This window comes from Babylonia areolata, chromosome 12 (genome assembly GCF_041734735.1).
Source record: "Babylonia areolata isolate BAREFJ2019XMU chromosome 12, ASM4173473v1, whole genome shotgun sequence".
NCBI lineage: Eukaryota > Metazoa > Mollusca > Gastropoda > Neogastropoda > Buccinidae > Babylonia > Babylonia areolata.
This window is the reverse complement of record NC_134887.1, coordinates 15,287,403-15,309,407: the sequence shown is the minus strand read 5'-3', so window position 1 is coordinate 15,309,407 and position 22,005 is coordinate 15,287,403. Positions and strand designations below refer to the sequence as shown.

The 22,005-nt window shown below is 41.2% G+C and overlaps 1 protein-coding gene across 3 annotated transcripts in view; it reads left to right on the top strand.

The window, feature by feature from the left end:
* Positions 1–1,321: 1,321 nt before the first annotated feature.
* LOC143288402 (mediator of RNA polymerase II transcription subunit 15-like) overlaps positions 1,322–22,005 on the top strand; it is a 38,188-nt gene continuing 17,504 nt past the window's right edge. The window contains exons 1-11 of one of the 3 annotated variants that reach the window (XM_076596830.1): positions 1,322–1,394; positions 2,998–3,085; positions 3,797–3,848; positions 5,210–5,395; positions 8,388–8,503; positions 10,958–11,017; positions 14,056–14,133; positions 15,586–15,684; positions 17,452–17,510; positions 19,455–19,567; positions 20,737–20,886. In XM_076596830.1, coding sequence (XP_076452945.1) covers positions 1,330–1,394; positions 2,998–3,085; positions 3,797–3,848; positions 5,210–5,395; positions 8,388–8,503; positions 10,958–11,017; positions 14,056–14,133; positions 15,586–15,684; positions 17,452–17,510; positions 19,455–19,567; positions 20,737–20,886 — 1,066 coding nt within the window. In that variant the 5' untranslated portion in view covers positions 1,322–1,329. The remainder of the gene's footprint in view (positions 1,395–2,997; positions 3,086–3,796; positions 3,849–5,209; positions 5,396–8,387; positions 8,504–10,957; positions 11,018–14,055; positions 14,134–15,585; positions 15,685–17,451; positions 17,511–19,454; positions 19,568–20,736; positions 20,887–22,005) is intronic. The other 2 variants (XM_076596831.1, XM_076596832.1) reach the window with 2 other exon arrangements.

Sequence of the window (22,005 nt, the reverse complement as noted above, 5' to 3'; positions counted from 1 at the left end):
GCTGTCTTCAAAGGGTCAAACCGGGGCATAGCTGAAATGGAGGTATTATCAAAGAATGAAGAAATGCGTGAAAGCTGTGGGTGAATACACCCTACATCGAACAATCTGTTGATTGTCGACATGGTCCACAAAGCGTGTGGCACCTTAAACGAACTCCCCCCCCCCCCTCCCCTCCCTCTGCCCCCCGCCGCCCCCCCCCCCCCCCGCCCCCCATCTCTCTCTCTCTATCTCTCTCCCCTTTCACGCTCGCTCTCTCGATAACGAGCTTGTCGACCAATATCATAAAAGAGACATGTACCTCTATGAATATGACGAGTTTTATCTCTCTCTCTCTCTCTCTCTCTCTCTCTCTGCGCGCGCGCGCTTGTGTGTGTCTGCATGTGTGTATGCCGAGTGAGTGAGTGAGTGAGTGAGTGTGTGTGTGTGTGTGTGTGTGTGTGTGTGTGTGTGTGTGTGTGTGTGTGTGTGTGTGTGTGTGTGTGTGTGTGTGTTTGTGTGAGTGTACCGTGTGTGTGTGTGTGTGTGTGTGTGTGTGTGTGTGTGTGTGCGTGCGTGTGTGTGTGTGTGTGTGTGTGTGTGTGTGTGTGTGTGTGTGTGTGTGTGTGTGTGTGAATGTACCGTGTGTGTGTGTGTGTGTGTGTGTGTGTGTGTGTGTGTGTGAAGTCAAGTCAAGTCACTGTTGTTTTCGTCCGCCTCTATGGTTATTGTCAGTGGACCGTACTAGTTTATTAGATTTAATCTCTTTTTATATGGTGTGCATGATTGATTGATTCATTGATATGGATACTTATACAGCGCTTATCCTCGGTCGGGTACCAAGCTCCAAGCGCTTTGCAAACACGGGGTCATTTGCACAAAAGGCTGCCTACCTTGGTAAAGCCGACTGACGCACATAACACATTCATCATTCCACAACACATCTTTGATCAAGCAGAAAGCATTATCAATCACAAATGTATACAAACATCTGTATTTGACTGTTTTTGGGTCTTTGTGAGAGGGAGTATCGACACGGGGGAGTATTGACACGGGGGAGTATCGACACGGGGGAGTATCGGGCTGACCCCATTGGACTCTCATGACAGGCATTCGTTTCCTGTGATATTCAACTGATCAAATTTCAGGCACGCACACAAACACATTCAGACATGTACCATGATCATATAAAGTTTGTGTTTATAACCAGCCCGTGACTGCACAAATCAATTTCCGTGTGGATTAATATGGTGTATTTTACTTGATCAGATATTTGATTTTGGAATGTATGTTAATTATGGTATAGGTTTCGGTATACAGTCGAACACACGCACCTTCACAAAAACAAGGAAAATGGCGGACGCGATGAACCAGGACTGGCACACACAGGCTTTTCGCTCTCGCCTGGTAGCTCAGATGTAAGATTATTGGGTATATTTCTGTGTAGATGTTTTATTATTGGTAGTATAAAATAAAATGATCATTCTATTTCAGTCTCGGCTCATTAGCCTATCGTATCAGTCATGAAATGACAATTCGACTCGAGACCGACAAACTTGTGTCGTCAGACAGCACTGACACTGACACGAGTGACATGCTTTGTTGTATTCCAGCTTTCTTACTAGTCTAAGCACTCATGGTCAAAGACGATTTGTGTTAAGTCTTCTTACAGAAGTTGCTTATAACCGTTTTTAAACTGAAAACATTAAGTTTTGATCGTAACGATCATGATACAACTAACCAAGATTTTTTTCTTTCGGTTTGCATTACGCCATCAGTTACAACAAAGATAAGGAAACTTGTAACCGTTTTTTTCAAAGGTTGCTACAAGTGCTTTACAACATTACATTTGTAAAACATAGATATAAGCACAGCGAGTGCCAGTATTAGCAGTTTATTTCACTTTTTAAAAAGTACAGAAGTGACTAAAAAATCGACCCAGAAAACGGCAAAATAATCAGTAAATCATGTATTTAAAGCAGAAATTAGACAATATTAGGTTAAACCATGTTTACTTCAGCCAGTAACAGATACTCTGTTGCGGTTTTCACAACCTATTGCCAGTGTGGAGATTGATCTCTTGATACAAAGACACTCTTGGAGAAACAATGGCATAGCAAATCATAGGATGATGGGGGCCAAGAATGAAGAAACAATGCATGCCTACCTTAGTACACACCTTTGTTAAATGATATACAGTGACAGTGGGTCACTTGATACGGAGACGCTCTTGGAGAAGCAATGGCTTAACAAACAATCATCAGATGGGTTTAACTGAGAAATATCTGGTGTGTCCATTACTTACACTTTTTATGATTTGTCAGATGACAGTAAAATGGGCAGGGGTCACAGGACCCTAGGCAGCAGCAGCTGAATGTGACTTGTCAAGGGCCAAAAGTGACCAGGCAAAAGTTGTGAGGCAGTCAGACTTGCAAATACAGGGTTATCAGTGTGCCTCAACTTCAAGTAATATCAAGTTGAAATCCAAATATGTAGTAAATGACTTAATGAGTGCAAAAAATCTTGATCTGTGGAACAAAATGCTTGCATCTGCTTGTCTAAATTATGAAGTGTTTTTGATTTGTTTAACTTTTAAGAATTACTCCTACTTTTTACACAGTAGCGGTTTTTGTGTGTTTGTTTTTTTGGTTTTTTTTGTTTTGTTTTTTTGTTTTGGTTTCTCTGTGGCATTTGACATTGATTGATTCAGCTGACAAAATGACTCTCTCACTCTCAGTCTGTCCCTTTGCAACAGAAACATGAGCACACACACACACACACACACACACACACACACACACACACACACACACACACACACTAATCCCCCCCCCCCACCCCTCATTCTCCCCAACCCCCACCCCCCCACCCCCTTCAAAAAAAAGCATTTGAAATTATCAGAGCAAATAAACAACTTCAGATCATAACTTAAAAAAAAGGTCTTTAATTTTACAAACCATGGATTATTTCAGAATGTTTTTTTATATGATATAACATATAGCAAGACAGTTGATCTCACAGAGAGGAGAGCATGCGGGTGGCTGGGACGTCCATGGGAAGATCAGCTGTGGAGATGGAAAACCATGTCTACCAGAAAGCTCAGACAAGAGTAAGAATGTTGTTGTTTTTTTTGTCTCTTCAGTCTTCATTTTCTTTTCAGAAATACATCTTTATTTCTCTTATGATTGATAGTAATGATACTGAAAGTAGTTTAGTTGGTTTTGTTTATATATGCTCTCTGTAAGTAGCTTATTACTATACTAGTGTGGTAGACCAGCCTAGCAGGGGCAGCAGCACGCGCGCGTGCACACACAACACACACACACACACACTCACACAAGGAAAAAAAAGTCAGGCACTGCTCCTTTAGTCGTTTTGTTTTATTTATTATTATCATTTCATTTTATTTATTATGATCATTTTATTTCATTTCAGAGGGAGGGGGAGGGGGGCTTGAAGTCCACAGACATTCAAATAGAAACACTGAGAGTGAGAGAATAAATCCATTGATCAGAACTACTCACTCATTTTATTAAAGATTTATTTAATCAGTTTGAGTTGTTAAGTGGAACATTTTCATTACATCAGATTCGCAGATGAAATAAAAAATAAAAAAATTTAAATTTAAAAAAAGGAAAAAAGTTGGAAACCAAAGATTGATTTGATTGAATTCTACCATGGCCTTGTTCATCTCTTCTTTTTTTTTAAAATTTGATAATGGAAAGAAAGATGATAAAACTTTATTCTGAAGTGAATGACACACTTGTTTAGTTGTACTGTCACTAATACTGTTTTTTTCTGTCAATGTTGTTGTTTGCAGGATGAGTACATGGCGCTGGTAGCGAGGCTCATCCTCCACGTCAAAGAATATAGTAAGTTGTCTGATCAGTCTTTTAAGTTAATTTTTTTTTTATTTAACTTTCATTGTCATTATCTTTTTTTTTTTTTTTTTTTTTTTAATCTTCATCACATGTATGCATAAATGAGAAATTGGTTTTGGGTGGTCAGTAATGTACCTGCTGATTGTAAGAGGTAGACCGAAAGAATCTTGGTAAAAGTCGACGTACATGAGATAAAGAAAGGGAAGCAGCGTATCATGCCACAGGCTCTTCTTCAGGCAGAAATGATTGACAGAAAGATACAGAGAGAGTTACTTACAGTTCAGGAAAGGAAAGGAATGAAAAGAAGTCACAAGAGAGGACACAAGAAACAGAAGGGTGAGTAGAAAGGGAAAGCAAGTGAGTGGAGCTGGGGGAGTGAGGGGGAGTGGGTGAAGGAAAGAAGAGGGTGCGAATGGGGAGGGGCAGGAGGGAGGGGAAAACGGTGGGGGGATGGGGGAGTCTGAAGGCAGGAGTAAGGGAAGGGGATGGGAGAAACGGTTTAAAACTTCAAAATGAAATATATGAACAAATGAAATAAGATGAAATAAAACATCTAGAAAAAAAGGTAATAAAATAGAATGATATAAAAAAAATAAAATAGATAAGAATGTATTTCCAATCAGAATGAATAAACGATAATACACACACACACACACACACAAAAGGAAGGGATTGGGAATGACGGAAACATTCTATGAAATGATAATGAATGCAGACTTTTGATGGTGGGGGTGAGGGATGGAGATACAGAGGAAAAGGGAAAGAGGGCATTCCCAGCAAGGACAGAAAGGGGTAAGAGAATGTCTGGAAGACTGGTGCCATCACTCTCTGCTGTTGAGTCCAGCTGGGGTGAGGGTACCCAGGCGGGCAGCGATCCTCACATGGGTAAAACTGTGAAGGGGGCTGCTGAAATGGGTGCCCACTGGGTCACTGTAGCCAAGTGCATGGAGCGCAGATGTTCAGGCTGTGGTATGTCTCACATGTGAACTTTTTGGTACAAAGATTAGAAGTTAGGATGCACGCCATGTTCTCTGACTGACAGTTGAAGAGCATCCTGACGAGAAAATTCCCAGTGGGATAGATGGTATCTCTGTTCATCCTCACCTCCTTTTACTGATTAATACACATGACTTTGCTTCAGCTTTACCTCCACCTGTCATTTCCATGTAACTCAGTCCCAGAAGACTGACCTGTGGTCTGAAAAGTGTGATGCCTTTTTTTCAGGAATAAGTCTTAATTTACAACCGACACTTTTAATAAACTTTCTCCATTTCTGGTTTGCTCCCAAAAGGTATGTTTATCTCTCGTTTTTTTTAGTTTTTATTTATTCATGTATTTTTCCCCCCTGGCAGACAAGAACCGCCCCCAGCAGGGGATGGGGGGAGGAGTGAACATGGGTCCCCATGGCCACATGAACGCAGGAGCCCCGCCGGGGATGGGAGACAACCAGGGAGGCATCCAGGACCCCATGAACGCTCTGCAGAACTTGGCGCGTCAGGGGGGGCAACAGGGTCAGCCCCCCGGCCCTCCCCAGCAAGGTCAGGACCCACAGCATGTTTTTGGAGGGTGAGGTGGGGTGGGGAGGGAGGGTGTGCATACAAATGGCCAGACCCAAGCCAGAATTGGCAATATCCGCATTTCTTCCCATGTACTCTTTTCTTTTTGATGACAGAAAAAGTTGTAAATCAGTTACGAACATTGTAATATCTACTTGATGACCAAAAAAGTTGTAAATCAGTTACGAACATTGTAATATCTACTCTTCATTCTTCCCCTCCACTCTTTGATTGGTTTTCATTACATCATTCGACAGGGGAAGAAATGTAGAGTGTATATTACAGTGTTGTTAACCAGTTTACATTTTTTGTGTCTTTGAAATGAAACTGAATGGAAAGAATACAGGGTAAGAAATGTGGGTACTGCCACTGAATTCATGATATATGGTGTCAAACATGATAGAAATGGGGGCTTGAGGCCAGGTGCAAAGAAAGTGGTGCACATTCGTATGTTGATATATTTTGTTCCTTCCAACTTGTGGATCTGTGGGACTCACTAAAGCAGGAATAGGAGTTGCTGTTTCCAAGATGAGTGTATTTATTTGCTGGATAATGATGTATTTCTTTGATCGACAAAATAGAAAATGAGTAAAAGCTGTTTCCCTGTAATTTGAGGAATAACAAAATCTAGAGTTAATGAAATTGAAACGTTATTTTATTTTTGAAAGCTAAAAATGGGTCATCAAGGCTCATGGCGTTGGTAATAATCATAAAGGGAGATTTTTTGTTCTTGTGTGACAGGAATTATTGTGCCGGTAAGTCATAAAGGGAGGGTTTTTGTTCATGTCTGACAGGAATAGTGGGCTGATTGGTCATCAAAGGAGGGGTTTTGTTCCTAACTGGAATTGTGGGCCGGTAGGTCGTGAGAGGAGGGTTTTTCTTCCTGTCTGACAGAAATTATGGGCGGGTAGGTCATATGGGAGGGTTTTTGTTCATGTCTGACAGGAATTACAGGCTGTTAGGTTATAAAGAGAGGGTTTTTGTTGCTGTCTGACAGAAATTATGGGGTGGTAGGTTATAAAGAGGTTATGTAGGGAGGGTTTTTGTTGCTGTCTGACAGGAATGATGGGGTGGTAGGTTATAAAGAGGTTATAATGGGAGGGTTTTTGTTCACATCTGACAGGAATTATGGGGTGGTAGGTTATAAAGAGGTTACAAAGGGAGGGGTTTTGTTGCTGTCTGACAGGAATGACGGGGTGGTAGGTCATAAAGAGGTTACAAAGGGAGGGGTTTTGTTGCTGTCTGACAGGAATGACGGGGTGGTAGGTCATAAAGAGGTTACAAAGGGAGGGTTTTTGTTACTGTCTGACAGAAATTATGGGCTGGTAGGTTTTAAAGAGGTTATAAAGAGAGGGGTTTTGTTGCTGTCTGACAGGAATGATGGGGTGGTAGGTTATAAAGAGGTTATAATGGGAGGGTTTTTGTTCACATCTGACAGGAATTATGGGGTGGTAGGTCATAAAGAGGTTATATAGGGAGGGTTTTTGTTGCTGTCTGACAGGAATGATGGGGTGGTAGGTCATAAAGAGGTTATATAGGGAGGGTTTTTGTTCATATCTGACAGAAATTATGGGCTGGTAGGTTATAAAGAGGTTACAAAGGGAGGGGTTTTGGCTGTATGACAGGAATGATGGGGTGGTAGGTTATAAAGAGGTTATAAAGGGAGGGTTTTTGTTGCTGTCTGACAGAAATTATGGGGTGGTAGGTTATAAAGAGGTTATAAAGGGAGGGGTTTTGTTGCTGTCTGACAGGAATGATGGGGTGGTAGGTCATAAAGAGGTTATAAAGGGAGGGGTTTTGGCTGTATGACAGGAATGATGGGGTGGTAGGTCATAAAGAGGTTATGTAGGGAGGGGTTTTGTTACTGTCTGACAGGAATGATGGGGTGGTAGGTCATAAAGAGGTTATAAAGGGAGGGGTTTTATTATTGTCTGACAGGAATGATGGGGTGGTAGGTCATAAAGAGGTTATAAAGGGAGGGGTTTTGTTGCTGTCTGACAGGAATGATGGGGTGGTAGGTCATAAAGAGGTTACAGAGGGAGGGGTTTTGTTGCTGTCTGACAGAAATTATGGGGTGGTAGGTTATAAAGAGGTTATATAGGGAGGGTTTTTGTTGCTGTCTGACAGGAATGATGGGGTGGTAGGTTATAAAGAGGTTATAAAGGGAGGGTTTTTGTTGCTGTCTGACAGGAATTATGGGCTGGTAGGTTATAAAGAGGTTATAAAGAGAGGGTTTTTGTTGCTGTCAGACAGGAATGATGAGGTGGTAGGTTATAAAGAGGTATTTATAAAGGGAGGGGTTTTATTATTGTCTGACAGGAATGATGGGGTGGTAGGTCATAAAGAGGTTATAAAGGCAGGGTTTTTGTTGCTGTCAGACAGGAATGATGCGGTGGTAGGTTATAAAGAGGTATTTATAAAGGGAGGGGTTTTGTTGCTGTCTGACAGGAATGTTGGGGTGGTAGGTCATAAAGAGGTATTTATAAAGGTAGGGGGGCTTTTTTGCTGTCTGACAGGAATGATGGGGTGGTAGGTCATAAAGAGGTATTTATAAAGGGAGGGGTTTTGTTGCTGTCTGACAGAAATGATGAGGTGGTAGGTTATAAAGAGGTATTTATAAAGGGAGGGGTTTTGTTGCTGTCTGACAGGAATGATGGGGTGGTAGGTCATAAAGAGGTATTTATAAAGGTAGGGGGGTTTTTTTGCTGTCTGACAGGAATGATGGGGTGGTAGGTCATAAAGAGGTTATAAAGGGAGGGTTTTTGTTGCTGTCTGACAGGAATGATGGGGTGGTAGGTTATAAAGAGGTTATATAGGGAGGGTTTTTGTTCACATCTGACAGGAATTATGGGGTGGTAGGTCATAAAGAGGTCTTTATAAAGAGAGGGGTTTTGTTGCTGTCTGACAGGAATGATGGGGTGGTAGGTTATAAAGAGGTATTTATAAAGGGAGGGGTTTTGTTGCTGTCTGACAGGAATGATGGGGCCGCAGCACGGAATGCACGCTGCAGCACAGCACCGACAGCAGTTGGCACAGCAGCACGCTGCGCTGATACACCGAGGTCAGCTACAGCAGAGACCCACACTGCAGGTCAGTGCAAAGCCTGTATGGGTGTGTGTGGGGGGTTTGGGGGGTCAGGGGGCGGGGTGTGAATGCATGTGTGTGTTTGTGTGCACGCTGCATGTCTCCTCTGTCGTACTGCATGTTTGAGAACCAAGCTTAAAGACTTGCAAAAAAAAAACAAAAACAAAAACATATAAAAAGAGGTGTGTCTTTGGCTTTCCCTTTACAAGTTCTGATGGGAAAATGACAGCTCCACATCAGTTTTTTTGTCACAGAAATAAACATACCGGCATGCCACAAACACAGCTATAAGTTTGCATAGGAACATTTTTTATATGTTGTCCTGACATCTGAGTTTAAAAAAAAAAAAAAAAGTCTACCACAAAATCTCTCAGCTTTTCAGAAAATAATTCTGCATTGGCCAACTTCAAATTTGAAATTCGCGCTGTCAGTCAAAGGGACAGGCGGGCCAGTCCAGTCCATATACACTTCATGACAGTTCTATGTTTAGCAGCCGTCGTCAGTCTGAAGTAAACACACAGACAACAACAAAAATGACCCTGTTGGCCAGGTCACAGGGCATCTGGCCGCTGTCTGGAATTTCAGTTTTGCCTGTGCCAGAAAGAATGAGTGTGTGTGTGTGTGTGTGTGGTAGGGACAGACAAACGGAGTACATGTATTTAAGTTATTCGATAACAAAATGCAACATTAATCGTTTGAAATGGAGAAATCTGCTCATGATCTATCAGTGAAAAGAAATGATGTATGGTTACTAGGAATAATGTGAAAAGTTCAGATGAGTAAACTAATGAGTAAACAATAGGACTGTCTCTCTCTCTCTATCTTGTCTTTAAAAAGTTTTTCCAGTAACATAATTCTGTGTTTAAAAAAAAAGAAAAGAAATTAAGTTGATTTATCACTATATTAGAGAGATTGTAGTCAACTCCAGAGCTTAATCTGTTACAATTGCTTAACCAAGTTTAGACATGAACTTCTTAAGTTTGATTTTTAGGTTGCTCAGTTTGTCATAAAATCCTTTGGGGCTGACTGTTGAATAAGGCTTTGAATTTTAATTCAATTTTTGGTCATTGCCAGGTAAGCTTTAGCTTTGACTGAGCGTGGTTGAGTTTTAGCTCATATGCAGTCTAGGCATGACTGTTTTCATACAATGCTATCAGGATTAATTGAAATTAGTTGGCAGGGTTATTATGGCCATCAAGACAGATATGATGAGAACCGAAAATTTGGGGAAAGTAGAAAAAAAAAAAGTTTTGAAACAGCTGGTAAGTAACACAAAGCTTTGTAGAGGTTGGCAGCTGGGCTGATTCAGTGAAGTCGACTGGGCAGCTGTCTTGTGTATATTACACTGCAGGCAGACTGGATATGATGCTGTGATGTTTTGTTCAGTTTGTCACCTCATTGTTCTTAGGATACTGCTGAGTTGAGTGACAGCTTGAAGTTTGTGTTGTGTTGCTGAGTTGAGCGACAGCTTGAAGTTTGTGTTGTGTTGCTGAGTTGAGTGACAGCTTGAAGTTTGTGTTGTGTTGCTGAGTTGAGCGACAGCTTGAAGTTTGTGTTGTGTTGCTGAGTTGAGTGACAGCTTGAAGTTTGTGTTGTGTTGCTGAGTTGAGCGACAGCTTGAAGTTTGTGTTGTGTTGCTGAGTTGAGTGACAGCTTGAAGCTTGTAGCTTGTGTTGGTATCCTTATTATCCATTCCTCTGTGTTGTTTTAGGGCTGTGTTGTGTTAAGTCTGTATTATGATGCTATGTTGTGCTAGGGCTGTGTTGTGATGTCATTTTGTGATAGGACTGTGTTGTGTTATGCCTGTGTTATGATGCTATGTTCAATAATGTTGTGTAAGGGCTGTGTTGTGATGTCATTTTGTGTTAGGACTGTGCTGTGTTAGGCCTGTGTTATGATGTTGTGTTGTTTTAGGGCTGTGTTGTGATGTTATTTTGTGTTAGGACTGTGTTACAATGCTGTGTTGTTACGGCTGTGCTGTGATGCTATGTTGTGTTAGGGCTGTGATGTGTTAGGGAAATGTTGACTGTTGTGCTAGAGCTGTGTTGTGATGCTGTGTTACTGTTAGAGCTGTGTTGTGATGTCATATTGTGTCAGGACTGTGTTGTGTTAGGCCTGTGTTATGATGCTATGTTGTGTTAGGGCTGTGTTGTGTTTGGGAAATGTTGACTGTTTTGCTTGGGCTGTGTTGTGTTAGTGCTGTGTTGTGATGCGTGTGATGCTATGTTGTGTTAGGGCTGTGTTGTGTTTGGGAAATGTTGACTGTTTTGCTTGGGCTGTGTTGTGTTAGTGCTGTGTTGTGATGCTGTGTTACTGTTAGAGCTGTGGTGTGATGCTATGTTGTGTTAGGGCTGGGCTGTGTTTGGGCTGTGTTGTGTGATGCTTTGTTGTGATGCGATGTCAGGGCTGTTGTGTTAGGGCTGTGTTGTGATGCGGTGTTGTGTTGTGTGCATGGCATAGTCGCAGTTGGCACAACAGTCTGTGGCGCAGCCGCGAGCTATGCAGAAACCACCGCTGGAGGTAATTTTGCCGCTTTCTTTGTTGTTTCTGCGTTTTTTGGTGTGTGTTTCTTTTCTTGTTTAAATTGTATTAAGCCACAGATCAGAGGATGAAGCTTTCACTGTTGGTGAAATTGATAATGTCTGTTTATTTTACTTTTCCATTTATTCCCTGTGTCTTTACTTTTCTCTGGTTCTTTTCTTTCTTTCTTTTTTTAATTTTTTTTTTTACTGTTGTATTTGATGTGAAAGATTTTCTTTCTCCATGTTTTAAACCAAATTTGGTATTGACAAGTATTTCTGGAGGAAATATATTGTTAAAGTTTAACTTGGACACACACACACACACACACACACACACACACACGAGAGAGTTATAGGGATGTTTAATCTATTGTTATAATTCATGTTATAATTCAGTGTTAGCTTTTCCTTTTCCACTACTCTGCAACTTCAGTCATCCCACCACCTCTCTTATCATATACCCCCTCTCCATCTCCCAAGCACACATACACATATACACACTTTTTAAAACTCCCCCCCCCCCCCCCCCCCCCCCCACATACACACACACTCACCCTATTAATATAACTTTTAACAGTGAAAAGACGTTAAACTGAAGAAAGAAAAGAAAAACAAAACACACACACACACACACACACACACTCTCTCTCTCTCTCTCTCTCTCTCTCTGAACCAGAGTTGTAACACACTCATGTGTAAAGAAACATATGAGCCAACAAAAGGTTACTGCTCATTTTTGAAAGATTCTGAGTGATTTATGTCTTTTCACTTTTTTTTTTGTTTTGTTTTTTCAAGGTGCCTCTTTTCCCTTCAAATCCCCCCCCCCCCCCCCCCTGCCCCCCACCCCCTCTCCCCAAAGTGTTGTATAAACTTTAATAAAGGATGGGAAAATGACGGAGGGGAAAAGAAAAACATTGAACAGGGAAGAAGCAATGTTTCTCTTTCTGAGACGGACATGGACTTTGAATCAGTAGTGCTCAACAATACAGGCCTCACAATAAAAGGAAATTAGAAAGGAAGGGATAAAAAGAAAATGGAGGAAGAAGCAGAGATGCCAACTATTAAGATTTTGCAGTATTTTGTTACGCTTGTTTGCAGTTTGTTCCAACGTTACTCCAACGTCAAAATTGTTCCGACTAGTTCATTTTCGACCACATAGCATGGTTACATGCTTTCCTGTCGTAACATTACCCAGATGCTCTGACATATCGATCGTGAGGCCAGGGCAGTTACGACTAAACTTGGACTTGCGTGATGATGGTCGACTAATCGCATGTGTGTTTACACGGAAACAACATTTAGTGGACCAGTCAGTTTAATCGTTTGCCCAAACAAGAGAGAACGTGGCTGAATCAAGTTGTGTCTCAGTCAAACAGCATCTGTGACCGTTTGCTGATGTGGCTCAGAGTCTGAGTGTTCCTACCGGATTCAAAATGTTCCTACCAAATTTCCTGATTGTTCCTACAAACACTTGACAGGGGTTGACATCTCTGAAGAAGAAAGAAAGATTGAAGATAGGAGATGATGTTAGTTGACAACATGATATAGTGTACTTGCAATTCCCCCCCCCCCCCCCCCCATGTAGCCAGGGCACAAAAGTGGAATGTGTTCTATTTTTCAGGTAGATATTGTACATCTGTAAAGTTTTTGAATCTGACATCCCATTCTATTTTTACTTTTTTGTTTGTTTTTTTCTTTGCTTTTATAAATATTGTTACCAAGGCATGATGATTTCCATTAGTATTGTTGCTGTTGTTGATGTTTGTGTTACAGCATGATTTACTCGGTCAGTGGGGGCTGTAGTTGTTTTCTTTCTTTGTCTCTCTCCAGTGTTTTATTATGAATTATTTCGTGGTACAACAATTTCTTTTTCTTCGGTTTAAACATTTTTTTTAATGTCAAGAAACAAGGTGCAATACAGCGTTCAATTAATAACACTTGAGCAACAACAAGCATGAGCTTATATCGTGCTCGTTCATATGTAACAAGCAATACACAAACGCAATGGCGAAAATACACACATTATTTGACAGTGAAAAGAATGTTGAAGTGCAAGACAAAACTAAACTAAACAAGAAAAACAACAACAACAAAAACACACAAAAAAACCCAACTACTATTACCGCAACTACCTCTGACAACAACAACAATGATAATATTAATGATATTACTGATACTACTTTTTCTTTCTCTATTACAACTTGGTTATTTAGTAGTAGTTCTGTTGTTTTTTTTATTGTTATTTTTCTGTTGCACTGTTACAACATGGTGTATTTAGTAGTACTGATAGCAGTTTTATTTTTTCTGTCTCTCACTGTTTCAGTACTACTAAATACACCATGTTGTAACAGTGCAACAGAAAAATAACAATAAAAAAAAGTGGTTTTGTTTTTTCTTCTTCCCTCTCTCTCCTGAAATGTGTGTAGGTGAGGGTGTGTTTGTTTCCTTGTTTCTTTTTTTGTCTGTAAAGATATCATTTGTAGTATTAGTAGTTTGATTCTTTTCCTTCTTTTTGACTTATGACATAAAGACTTTTTTCCCACTGTTTCTCTCATAGGATATGATATTATTCAGTTGTGGTCATAGTAGTATTTTTTTCCCTCTCCTCATCTCTGTTACAGTGTGATTTATTTTAATAGGACATTTACTTTTATAGCAGTGGTAGTTTTGTTTTTCTCTGTCTTTCACAGTTACAACATGATTTGTTTAATAGGAATTTTATTTTATTTACTTTTTAGGAGTAGTGGTAGTTTTTATCTTTCACTGTGTTATATTGTGATTTATTTAATAGGATTTTTTCTTTTTCTTTTTTTTTAAGTAGTAGTGGTAGTCATTTATTATTATGTTTCCTCTCCCTCTCTCTTTCTCTCTCTCCCCCTCCCTCCCTCTCTCTCCCTCCCTCCCTCTCTCTCTCTCTCTCCCTGTGCCGAACAGTGGGTCAGTGTGTTGATGTGATGTGTGTGTGTGTTTGTGTGTGTGTGTGTGTGTGTGTATGTCCGTGTGTGTGTGTGTGTGTGTGTTGTTTTCTGCGTGAAGCGGCAGGATGCGTTCATCGTCACCTCGCCTCAAAACGTGCAGCCCATGCCGGGCCAAGTGATGGCCTCCTCTGCCAATGTAGGTGCTCTCCCCTGTCCTTCTCTCCCTTTGACTGGGGCTCTCTCTCTCTCTCTCTCTCTCTCTCCTTGTTTTCTTTTTCTATTTTACTTGTTTTCTGTTCCATTTCTGGTTAAAAAAAAAGAAAGAAAAAAAAGCAAGCATTGAGGGAATCTTTGGCCACTTTTATTTTTTATTTATTCTTAAAAAAAAAAAAAAGTTTTATGAAAGAATCTTGATGGTCATGATAACTGGGATTTGTTGAGGATTTGTTGCTTAAAGGGTTGGGGGGGAAGTGGGGGAGGGGGTTGTAGTGTGGTCTTGGATTGTCCTTCTTTCCCTTGTCTTTTTTTTTTTTTTTCTTTCTTTCTTTTTTGCATGTTAGTACTCTTACTTTATTTATCTGAGTTTTTCGTTTATTGGTCTTAAAAAGTGGAGGAAAAAATCCTTTTACTTGGTTTTCTTTCTGTACAAATTTCATTTATTATTTGGTTTATTTTTAAGGATGCTGCTCATTCTGCTATTGCTTTATCGCTGAGGAAAAGCAAAAAGCCAAGTAAAATGCTTGGAGGCATATTTTATGCATGAACACATATGCACACTCGCTCTCACACATGCATACATTCATCCGGAACTTGCGATCTGGGTGTTCTGGGTTGTGGAACATTGTAGGATTGTTTATCTCCCTTGTTCATTGTTGTTACTGTATTGTCACTGTTTTCTTTGCATGGTTTGTGCTAAAGTAGTTTTTTTTGTTTATGCTGAATGATGTAGATTTCATCTAAACATTGAACATAGAGCAACCCAAACCTCTAGAGCCGCTAAATGTCTTTCTTTTTCTTTTCTGTGATAGGTTTTGTGTGTGTGTGTGTTTGATGTCCCAGTTGTTGTTGATTGCAGCTTTTTGTATCTGCAGTTTGTATGTTCCCATTTTATTTTTCATTTTGAAAAGTCTTTTTTCCTTACTTTTATTATGGCAGCATTTGTGTGTGTGTGTGTGAGAGAGAGAGGGAGGGAGGGGGAGAGAGAGAGAGAGGATGTGAAAGCAGTGAGGGTTGTTGTTTCACATTGTGGTGTGATGAATGTCTGCTTGTGTTTGCATGGTATATAGCAGTCCATCCATCCATCCATCTCTCTCAGTCTCTGTCTGTCTCTGGCTCTCTCTCTCGCTCTCTGGCTATCTCTCTCTCTAATGATATTGTTTATAATCTATATTATGTATCAGTGTTGTTGTTTTTTCTTTTCCTTTTTGTGGTAGCAGTAGTAGTTGTTGGTATACCTTGTGGTCAGGAAAGGCAGTCGGTGAGTTGCAGGCTGGGTAGAGGGTAGAGGGGTAGGTGTGTGTGTGTTGTATGTTCACATGATAAGCACCAGCAGTGCATCTTCTGTGCCACAAAGATGCAGCAGGGGGAGTGCAGTACTGAAGAGATGAACATGTGTTGGTTTTTTTCACCCCCTTCCTGTGACGTGCAGATGCCATTCCACCAGGCGACCAGTGCCATCAACACCATGACATCAATGGGCAGACCGGGCATGATGGCTGGACAGGGCATGCCCCAGCCCTTCCTGCCCGTAAGTTGTTTCCCTTTAGTTGTTTCCCTTTTGTTATGATGGCTGGACAGGGCATGCCCCAGCCCTTCTTTCCCATAAGTTGTTTCCCTTTTGTTGTCCTTCCTGCCTGTAAGTTATATCCCTTTGTTATGATGGCTGGACAGGGTGGGCATGCCCCAGCCCTTCCTTCCCATAAATTGTTTCCCTTTTGTTATCCTTCCTGCCCATAAATTATTTCCCTTTGTTATGATGGCTGGACAGGGAGGGCATGCCCCAGCCCTTCCTTCCCATAAATTGTTTCCCTTTTGTTATCCTTCCTGCCCATAAGTTATATCCCTTTGTTATGATGGCTGGACAGGGTGGGCATGCCCCAGCCCTTCCTGCCGGTGAGTTGTTTCCCTTTGTTATCCTTCCTGCCGGTGAGTTGTTTCCCTTTTGTTATGATGGCTGAACAGTCCTTCCTGCCTGTAAGTTGTTTCCTGGAGCAAGGGATGGTGAAACTGTTACTGATCCCAGTAAGATGTTTCTTTTCCTTACCCCGTGAGCAGTGGCTAGAAAGGTGTGACTGATCCCTGTAAGGTCTTTGTATTTGTATTTATATTTGTATTTCGCTTTTTATCACAACAGATTTCTCTGTGTGAAATTCGGGCTGCTTTCCCCAGGGAGAGCGCTTCACTACACTACAGCGCCACCGATTTTAAAAATATTTTTTTCCTGTGTGCAGTCTTATTTATTTTTCCTGTCGAAGCGGATTTTTCTACATAATTTTGCCAGGAACAACCCTTTTGTTGCCGTGGGTTCTTTTACGTTCGCTAAGTGCATGCTGCACACGGGACCTCATTTTATCGTCTCATCCAAATGACTAGCGTCCAGATCACCACTCAAGGTCAAGTGGAGGGGGAGAAAATATTGGCGGCTGAGCCATGATTTGAACCAGTGTGCTCAGATTCTCTTGCTTCCTAGGCCATCACTCCACATGTATACTTAATCTTAAAGTCTTTACCTTTTGGTACATCTTGAGCAAAGGATGGGGAAGGTGTCACTGCTCCCTGTAAGGTGATTACCTTTTGATATGCCTTGAGCAAAGGATGGGGAAGGTGTCACTGATCCCAGTAAGGTGATTACCTTTTGGTACACCTTGAGCAATGTGTTGGGAAGCTGTTACTGGTCTTGGTAAGACTGTTTCCTTTTTGTTACCCCATGAGCAACACTTGAACTGTCATTCACGTTTATTCTCGTAGAAGTCTTTCCAATTATTCAGTCATTGTTTTGAAGCAGTGCATTCAATGGTTTTGAGATCTTAAAGTCCTGGGTAATGAACCAGCAATGCATTGACTCACAAAAAAAACCAACACAAAACAAATATAGAACCACTTCCCAACAAGGGACAAGACCTCCTTATCAGAGTTAATTGTTTGGAGCTTATAATGAGACCAGTATGTTACACTTTTTTTTCTTTTTTTTATAGTCTATGCGTTTTTAATGACTTGTCAAGGCATTAGGTGTGACATTTCATTGTGCTATGTGTGACAAAAAGTAGCAAGATCCAAATTCAGAAGCCATTGACACTATGTACTTTTACATATGTCTGCAATTTAGTTGGTACTGCATTAAAGTTGTGAGTAAGCAAGTTAGCGTCAGAACAATGTTCTTTATGCAACATACTGTCACACTGTAATGGATGAGACACAGCCTGTTATGACAATGAAGTAGTACAGTATGATATGATACAGTACAATGCATTACAAGTGTGTCCAGTGCACTGATGTCCGATGTGTGTGTTGACAGCCGGGCAGTCAGCAAGCAGCCATGAGCATGGGGTCTGACATGTCTCCGATGCCACAGAGGTGAGGCCTCCCACCCCTACCCACCCCTCCCCACCCCACTCCACCACACCCCACCCCACCCCACCCCTGTCCGCAGTCACTGCCATCACAGACATGTTCGCAGTCAAACCTTCTTCTTGTTTCTTGTCAAGAAATCATATTGATTGGAAAATATCAAAGCATTAGGGAATTGTCATGTAGCACAAGCATGCACACACTCATACACGCACAGTCACACACAGTGACACACACACACGCACGCACGCACAGAGCATGTGCACACAGGCCACTTTTCCCCTATACTGTTGATTACATCACACTGTTCAACCCCCTTCCAACTTCCTACCCACTTCCGCACCCATCCTTTTTTTCTTTTTCTTGTGTGTGTGTGTGTGTGTGTGTGATATCAGTCTTAAGGAAAAGACATAAAATTGATGAACAGCAACAACCTTTCCACAAGCATGTACAAGTTCATGTAAACATGCTGGTCTTTGTGTGAACCTGCACAGAAGTTGGATGTGCATGATGGTACTTGATCAAGCCAGCTTTTGTTGAGACAGAGAAGACACACATTGGACTGACAGACAATGGATCAGATTCATGAACACTCGCATGAAAGATGAATTACAGATGCACACACACACACACACACACACATATGGACACATGCACTTACATTTGTTTATGGGTGTGTGTGTGTGCTTGTTGCATACAAATGCGCACTTATGCACACACACAGGCACAAGCGCAGACACACAGGTACACACATTCACCACCACACTGTACCACACCACACACAACACCCACCAGCCTCCCGTCCCCACAACACACACACTACCCACACCCTCACTCAGTTTTCAGTATTGTTATTATTGCATTATGTTCTGTGACAGCTGTCATTATTATTGTTTTATTTTATTTTATTTTTTTTTTTTTATAAGTCATTATACTTATATTGTTCTATCAATTTGGTCAAGGTGGACACATTTTCATCATGTGTATCAGTGCAGTTTCATAACATAAGTGCACATGAATACACACATGCATATATTATTTACACACTCGCATACTTACACATTCATGTACATCTGTTCTTTAAGTTAAAAAAAACAAAAAAACATCGAGTCTTCATTATTATTGTGCATTTGGATCTTTCATAATATTTTGTTATGGGTTATTGTTTTCAAGAAGTTTTATATATGGACACCATTTTTAATGTTATTATTTTATTATGTTGTGTGACAACACTTATTATTATGATGTCGATGATGTGTGACAGTTGTCATTATGATGATGATGATGATGTGTGACAGTTGTCATTATGATGATGATGATGTGTGACAGTTGTCATTATGATGATGATGATGTGTGACAGTTGTCATTATGATGATGATGATGATGTGTGACAGTTGTCATTACGATGATGATGATGATGTGTGACAGCTGTCATGATGATGATGATGATGATGATGTGTGACAGTTGTCATTATAATGATGATGATGATGATGATGTGTGACAGCTGTCATTATGATGATGATGTGTGACAGCTGTCATTATGATGATTATGATGATGTGTGACAGTTGTCATCATTATGATGATGATGATGATGATGTGTGACAGCTGTCATTATAATGATGATGATGATGATGTGTGACAGCTGTTATTATGATGATGATGATGTGTGACAGTTGTCATTATGATGATGATGATGTGTGACAGTTGTCATTATGATGATGATGATGATGATGTGTGACAGTTGTCATTATGATGATGATGATGTGTGACAGTTGTCATTACGATGATGATGATGATGATGTGTGACAGTTGTCATTATGATGATAATGATGTGTGACAGTTGTCATTATGATGATGATGATGATGATGTGTGACAGCTGTCATTATGATGATGATGATGATGATGTGTGACAGTTGTCATTATGATGATGATGATGATGTGTGACAGCTCCCCAGCACCAGGCCTGCCCTCCCCCTCCCCCCAGCCCAACATCACCCCCTCTCCTGCCAACAGGGGCATGGTGGGGGCCCCCTCTCCCAGTACTTACCTCAACACGCCAGGTAACTCTCCTCTCTTCTCTCTCTCTCCCCTAACCCCCCTTATTTTTATTCATTTATAACTGCCCCCTAGCACCTACCTCAAAATGCCAGGTAACTCTCCTCTCTTTCTCTCTCCCCCCCCCCCCCTTATTTTTATACACTTATAACTGTCCCCCTAGCACCTACCTCAACACTCCAGGTAACTCTCCTCTCTCTCTCTCGTGTATAGAAGCTTTTGCAATACACATGATGTAAAACAATATTTAATGCTCAATATAGATAAACATTTAAGATATATAATGACAAAATTTAGGTTAGGTGTATCTGATTTGGCTGTACATCATTATAGATACAGATAACATAATGAAAGAGATCTCATTTGTCCATTATGTAAAACATTCAAGGAAGATGAATTACATTTTGTTTTATGCTTCCCAGTCCTTAGTGAGATTAGACTAAAGTTTATCAACTCTCCTCTCTCTCTGTGTGTCTCCTCACCACCCTTATTTTATACATCTATAACTGTCCTGGGTAGTACTGGGTTACGTGGTTACCAGTAGCAGAAGAGAACCTCTGATCTTGTTGGGTTTACTCCCAACATTATGTGGAGTGATGGCCTAGAGGTAACGCGTCTGCCTAGGAAGCAAGAGAATCTGAGCGCGCTGGTTCGAATCACGGTTCAGCCGCCGATATTTTCTCCCCCTCCACTAGACCTTGAGTGGTGGTCTGGACGCTAGCCATTCGGATGAGACGATAAACCGAGGTCCCGTGTGCAGCATGCACTTAGCAGCGCATGTAAAAGAACCCACGGCAACAAAAGGGTTGTTCCTGGCAAAATTCTGTAGAAAAATCCACATTGATAGGAAAAACAAAATAAAACTGCATGCAGGAAAAAATACAAAAACATGGGTGGCGCTGTAGAGTAGCGATGCGCTCTCCCTGGGGAGAGCAGCCCGGATTTCACACAGAGAAATCTTTTGTGATAAAAAGAAATACAAATGCAAATACAAATACATGTGGCAGGTAGTACTGGGTTACATGGTTACCAGTAGTGCAGGAGAACCTCTGACCTGACAAGTTAAGGGTAATTTTAGGAAAACAGATTTCCTTTCCATCGAAGGGATTGCACAGCAGTGACACATTTCCATTGCTGTGTGTGTGTGTGTGTGTGTGTGTGTGTGTGTGTGCAGGGAACCCCCCAGGGTCAGTGCCCAGCCCCGGAAATGCACAGCACACGTCAACAGAGGAACAGATGTATCTGGAGAAGTTGTATATGCTGTCCAAGTACATCGAGCCTCTCCGACGCTCCGTTAACAACCTGGAGAAACATAAGGATGAAGGTAGTGTGTGTGTTTGTGTGTGTGTGTGTGTGAGAGAGTGTGTGTGTATATGTGTGTGTGTGTGTGTATGTGTGTGTGAGTGAGAGAGAATGTGTATGTGTGAGAGAGAGAGAGTGTGTGTGAGAGAGAGAGAGAGAGAGTGTGTGTGTGTGTGTGTGTGAGAGAGAGAGAGAGAGTGTGTGTGTGTGTGTGTGTGTGTGAGAGAGAGAGAGAGAGAGAGAGAGTGTGTGTGTGAGAGAGAGAGTGTGTATGTGTGTGTGTGTGTGTGTGCTCATGATGATCTTCCAGGAAACTGTTTCATTACTCCCCTGTGACAAAGAAGCAGAACCAGCAGTAGCAACAAAGAACAAAAACAATCAAACAAACAAAACAGCACAAATACAAAGAAGAGAATACAAGAAAGAACAACAGGCAAACTTCACACACACACACACACACACACACACACACACACAGTGGAGTTGTGGCCTGGTGGTAACACATCAAGAAAGAATCTGAGTAGACACGATCAAATTCCACTCACCAGTAGTTTATTCCCCTCCACCAGACCTTCAGCAGTGGTCTGGATGCTAGTCATTCGGATGAGACAGTAAACCGAGGTCACATGTGTAGCATGCACTTAGCGCACGCAAAAGAACCCTTGCCGGTAAAAGGGTTGCCCCTGGCGAAATTCTGTAGAATAATTCACTTTACTAGCACTCCCCCCCCCCAAAAAAAAAGACAGAAAAAAGGGGTGTTGCTGCGTACTAGTGACACACTTTCACTGGGGAGAACAGTCTTAATTTTACATTGAATAGAATGATAGAGAAATCTGTAGTGACACAGACTAACACAGTACAATGCTGACGTAGAGTAACACAGTACAGTACTGACATAGGCTAACACAGTACAAACTACAATACTGACATAGTGTTACACAGTACAATACTGACATAGAGTTATACAATACCGCCATTGAGTAACACAGTGCAATACTGACATAGAGTAACACGGTACAGAGTAACACAGTACAGTACTGACATAGAGTAACACAGTGCAATACTGACATAGAGTAACACAGTACAATACTGACATAGAGTAACACAATACCAACATAGAGTAACACAGTGCAATACCGAC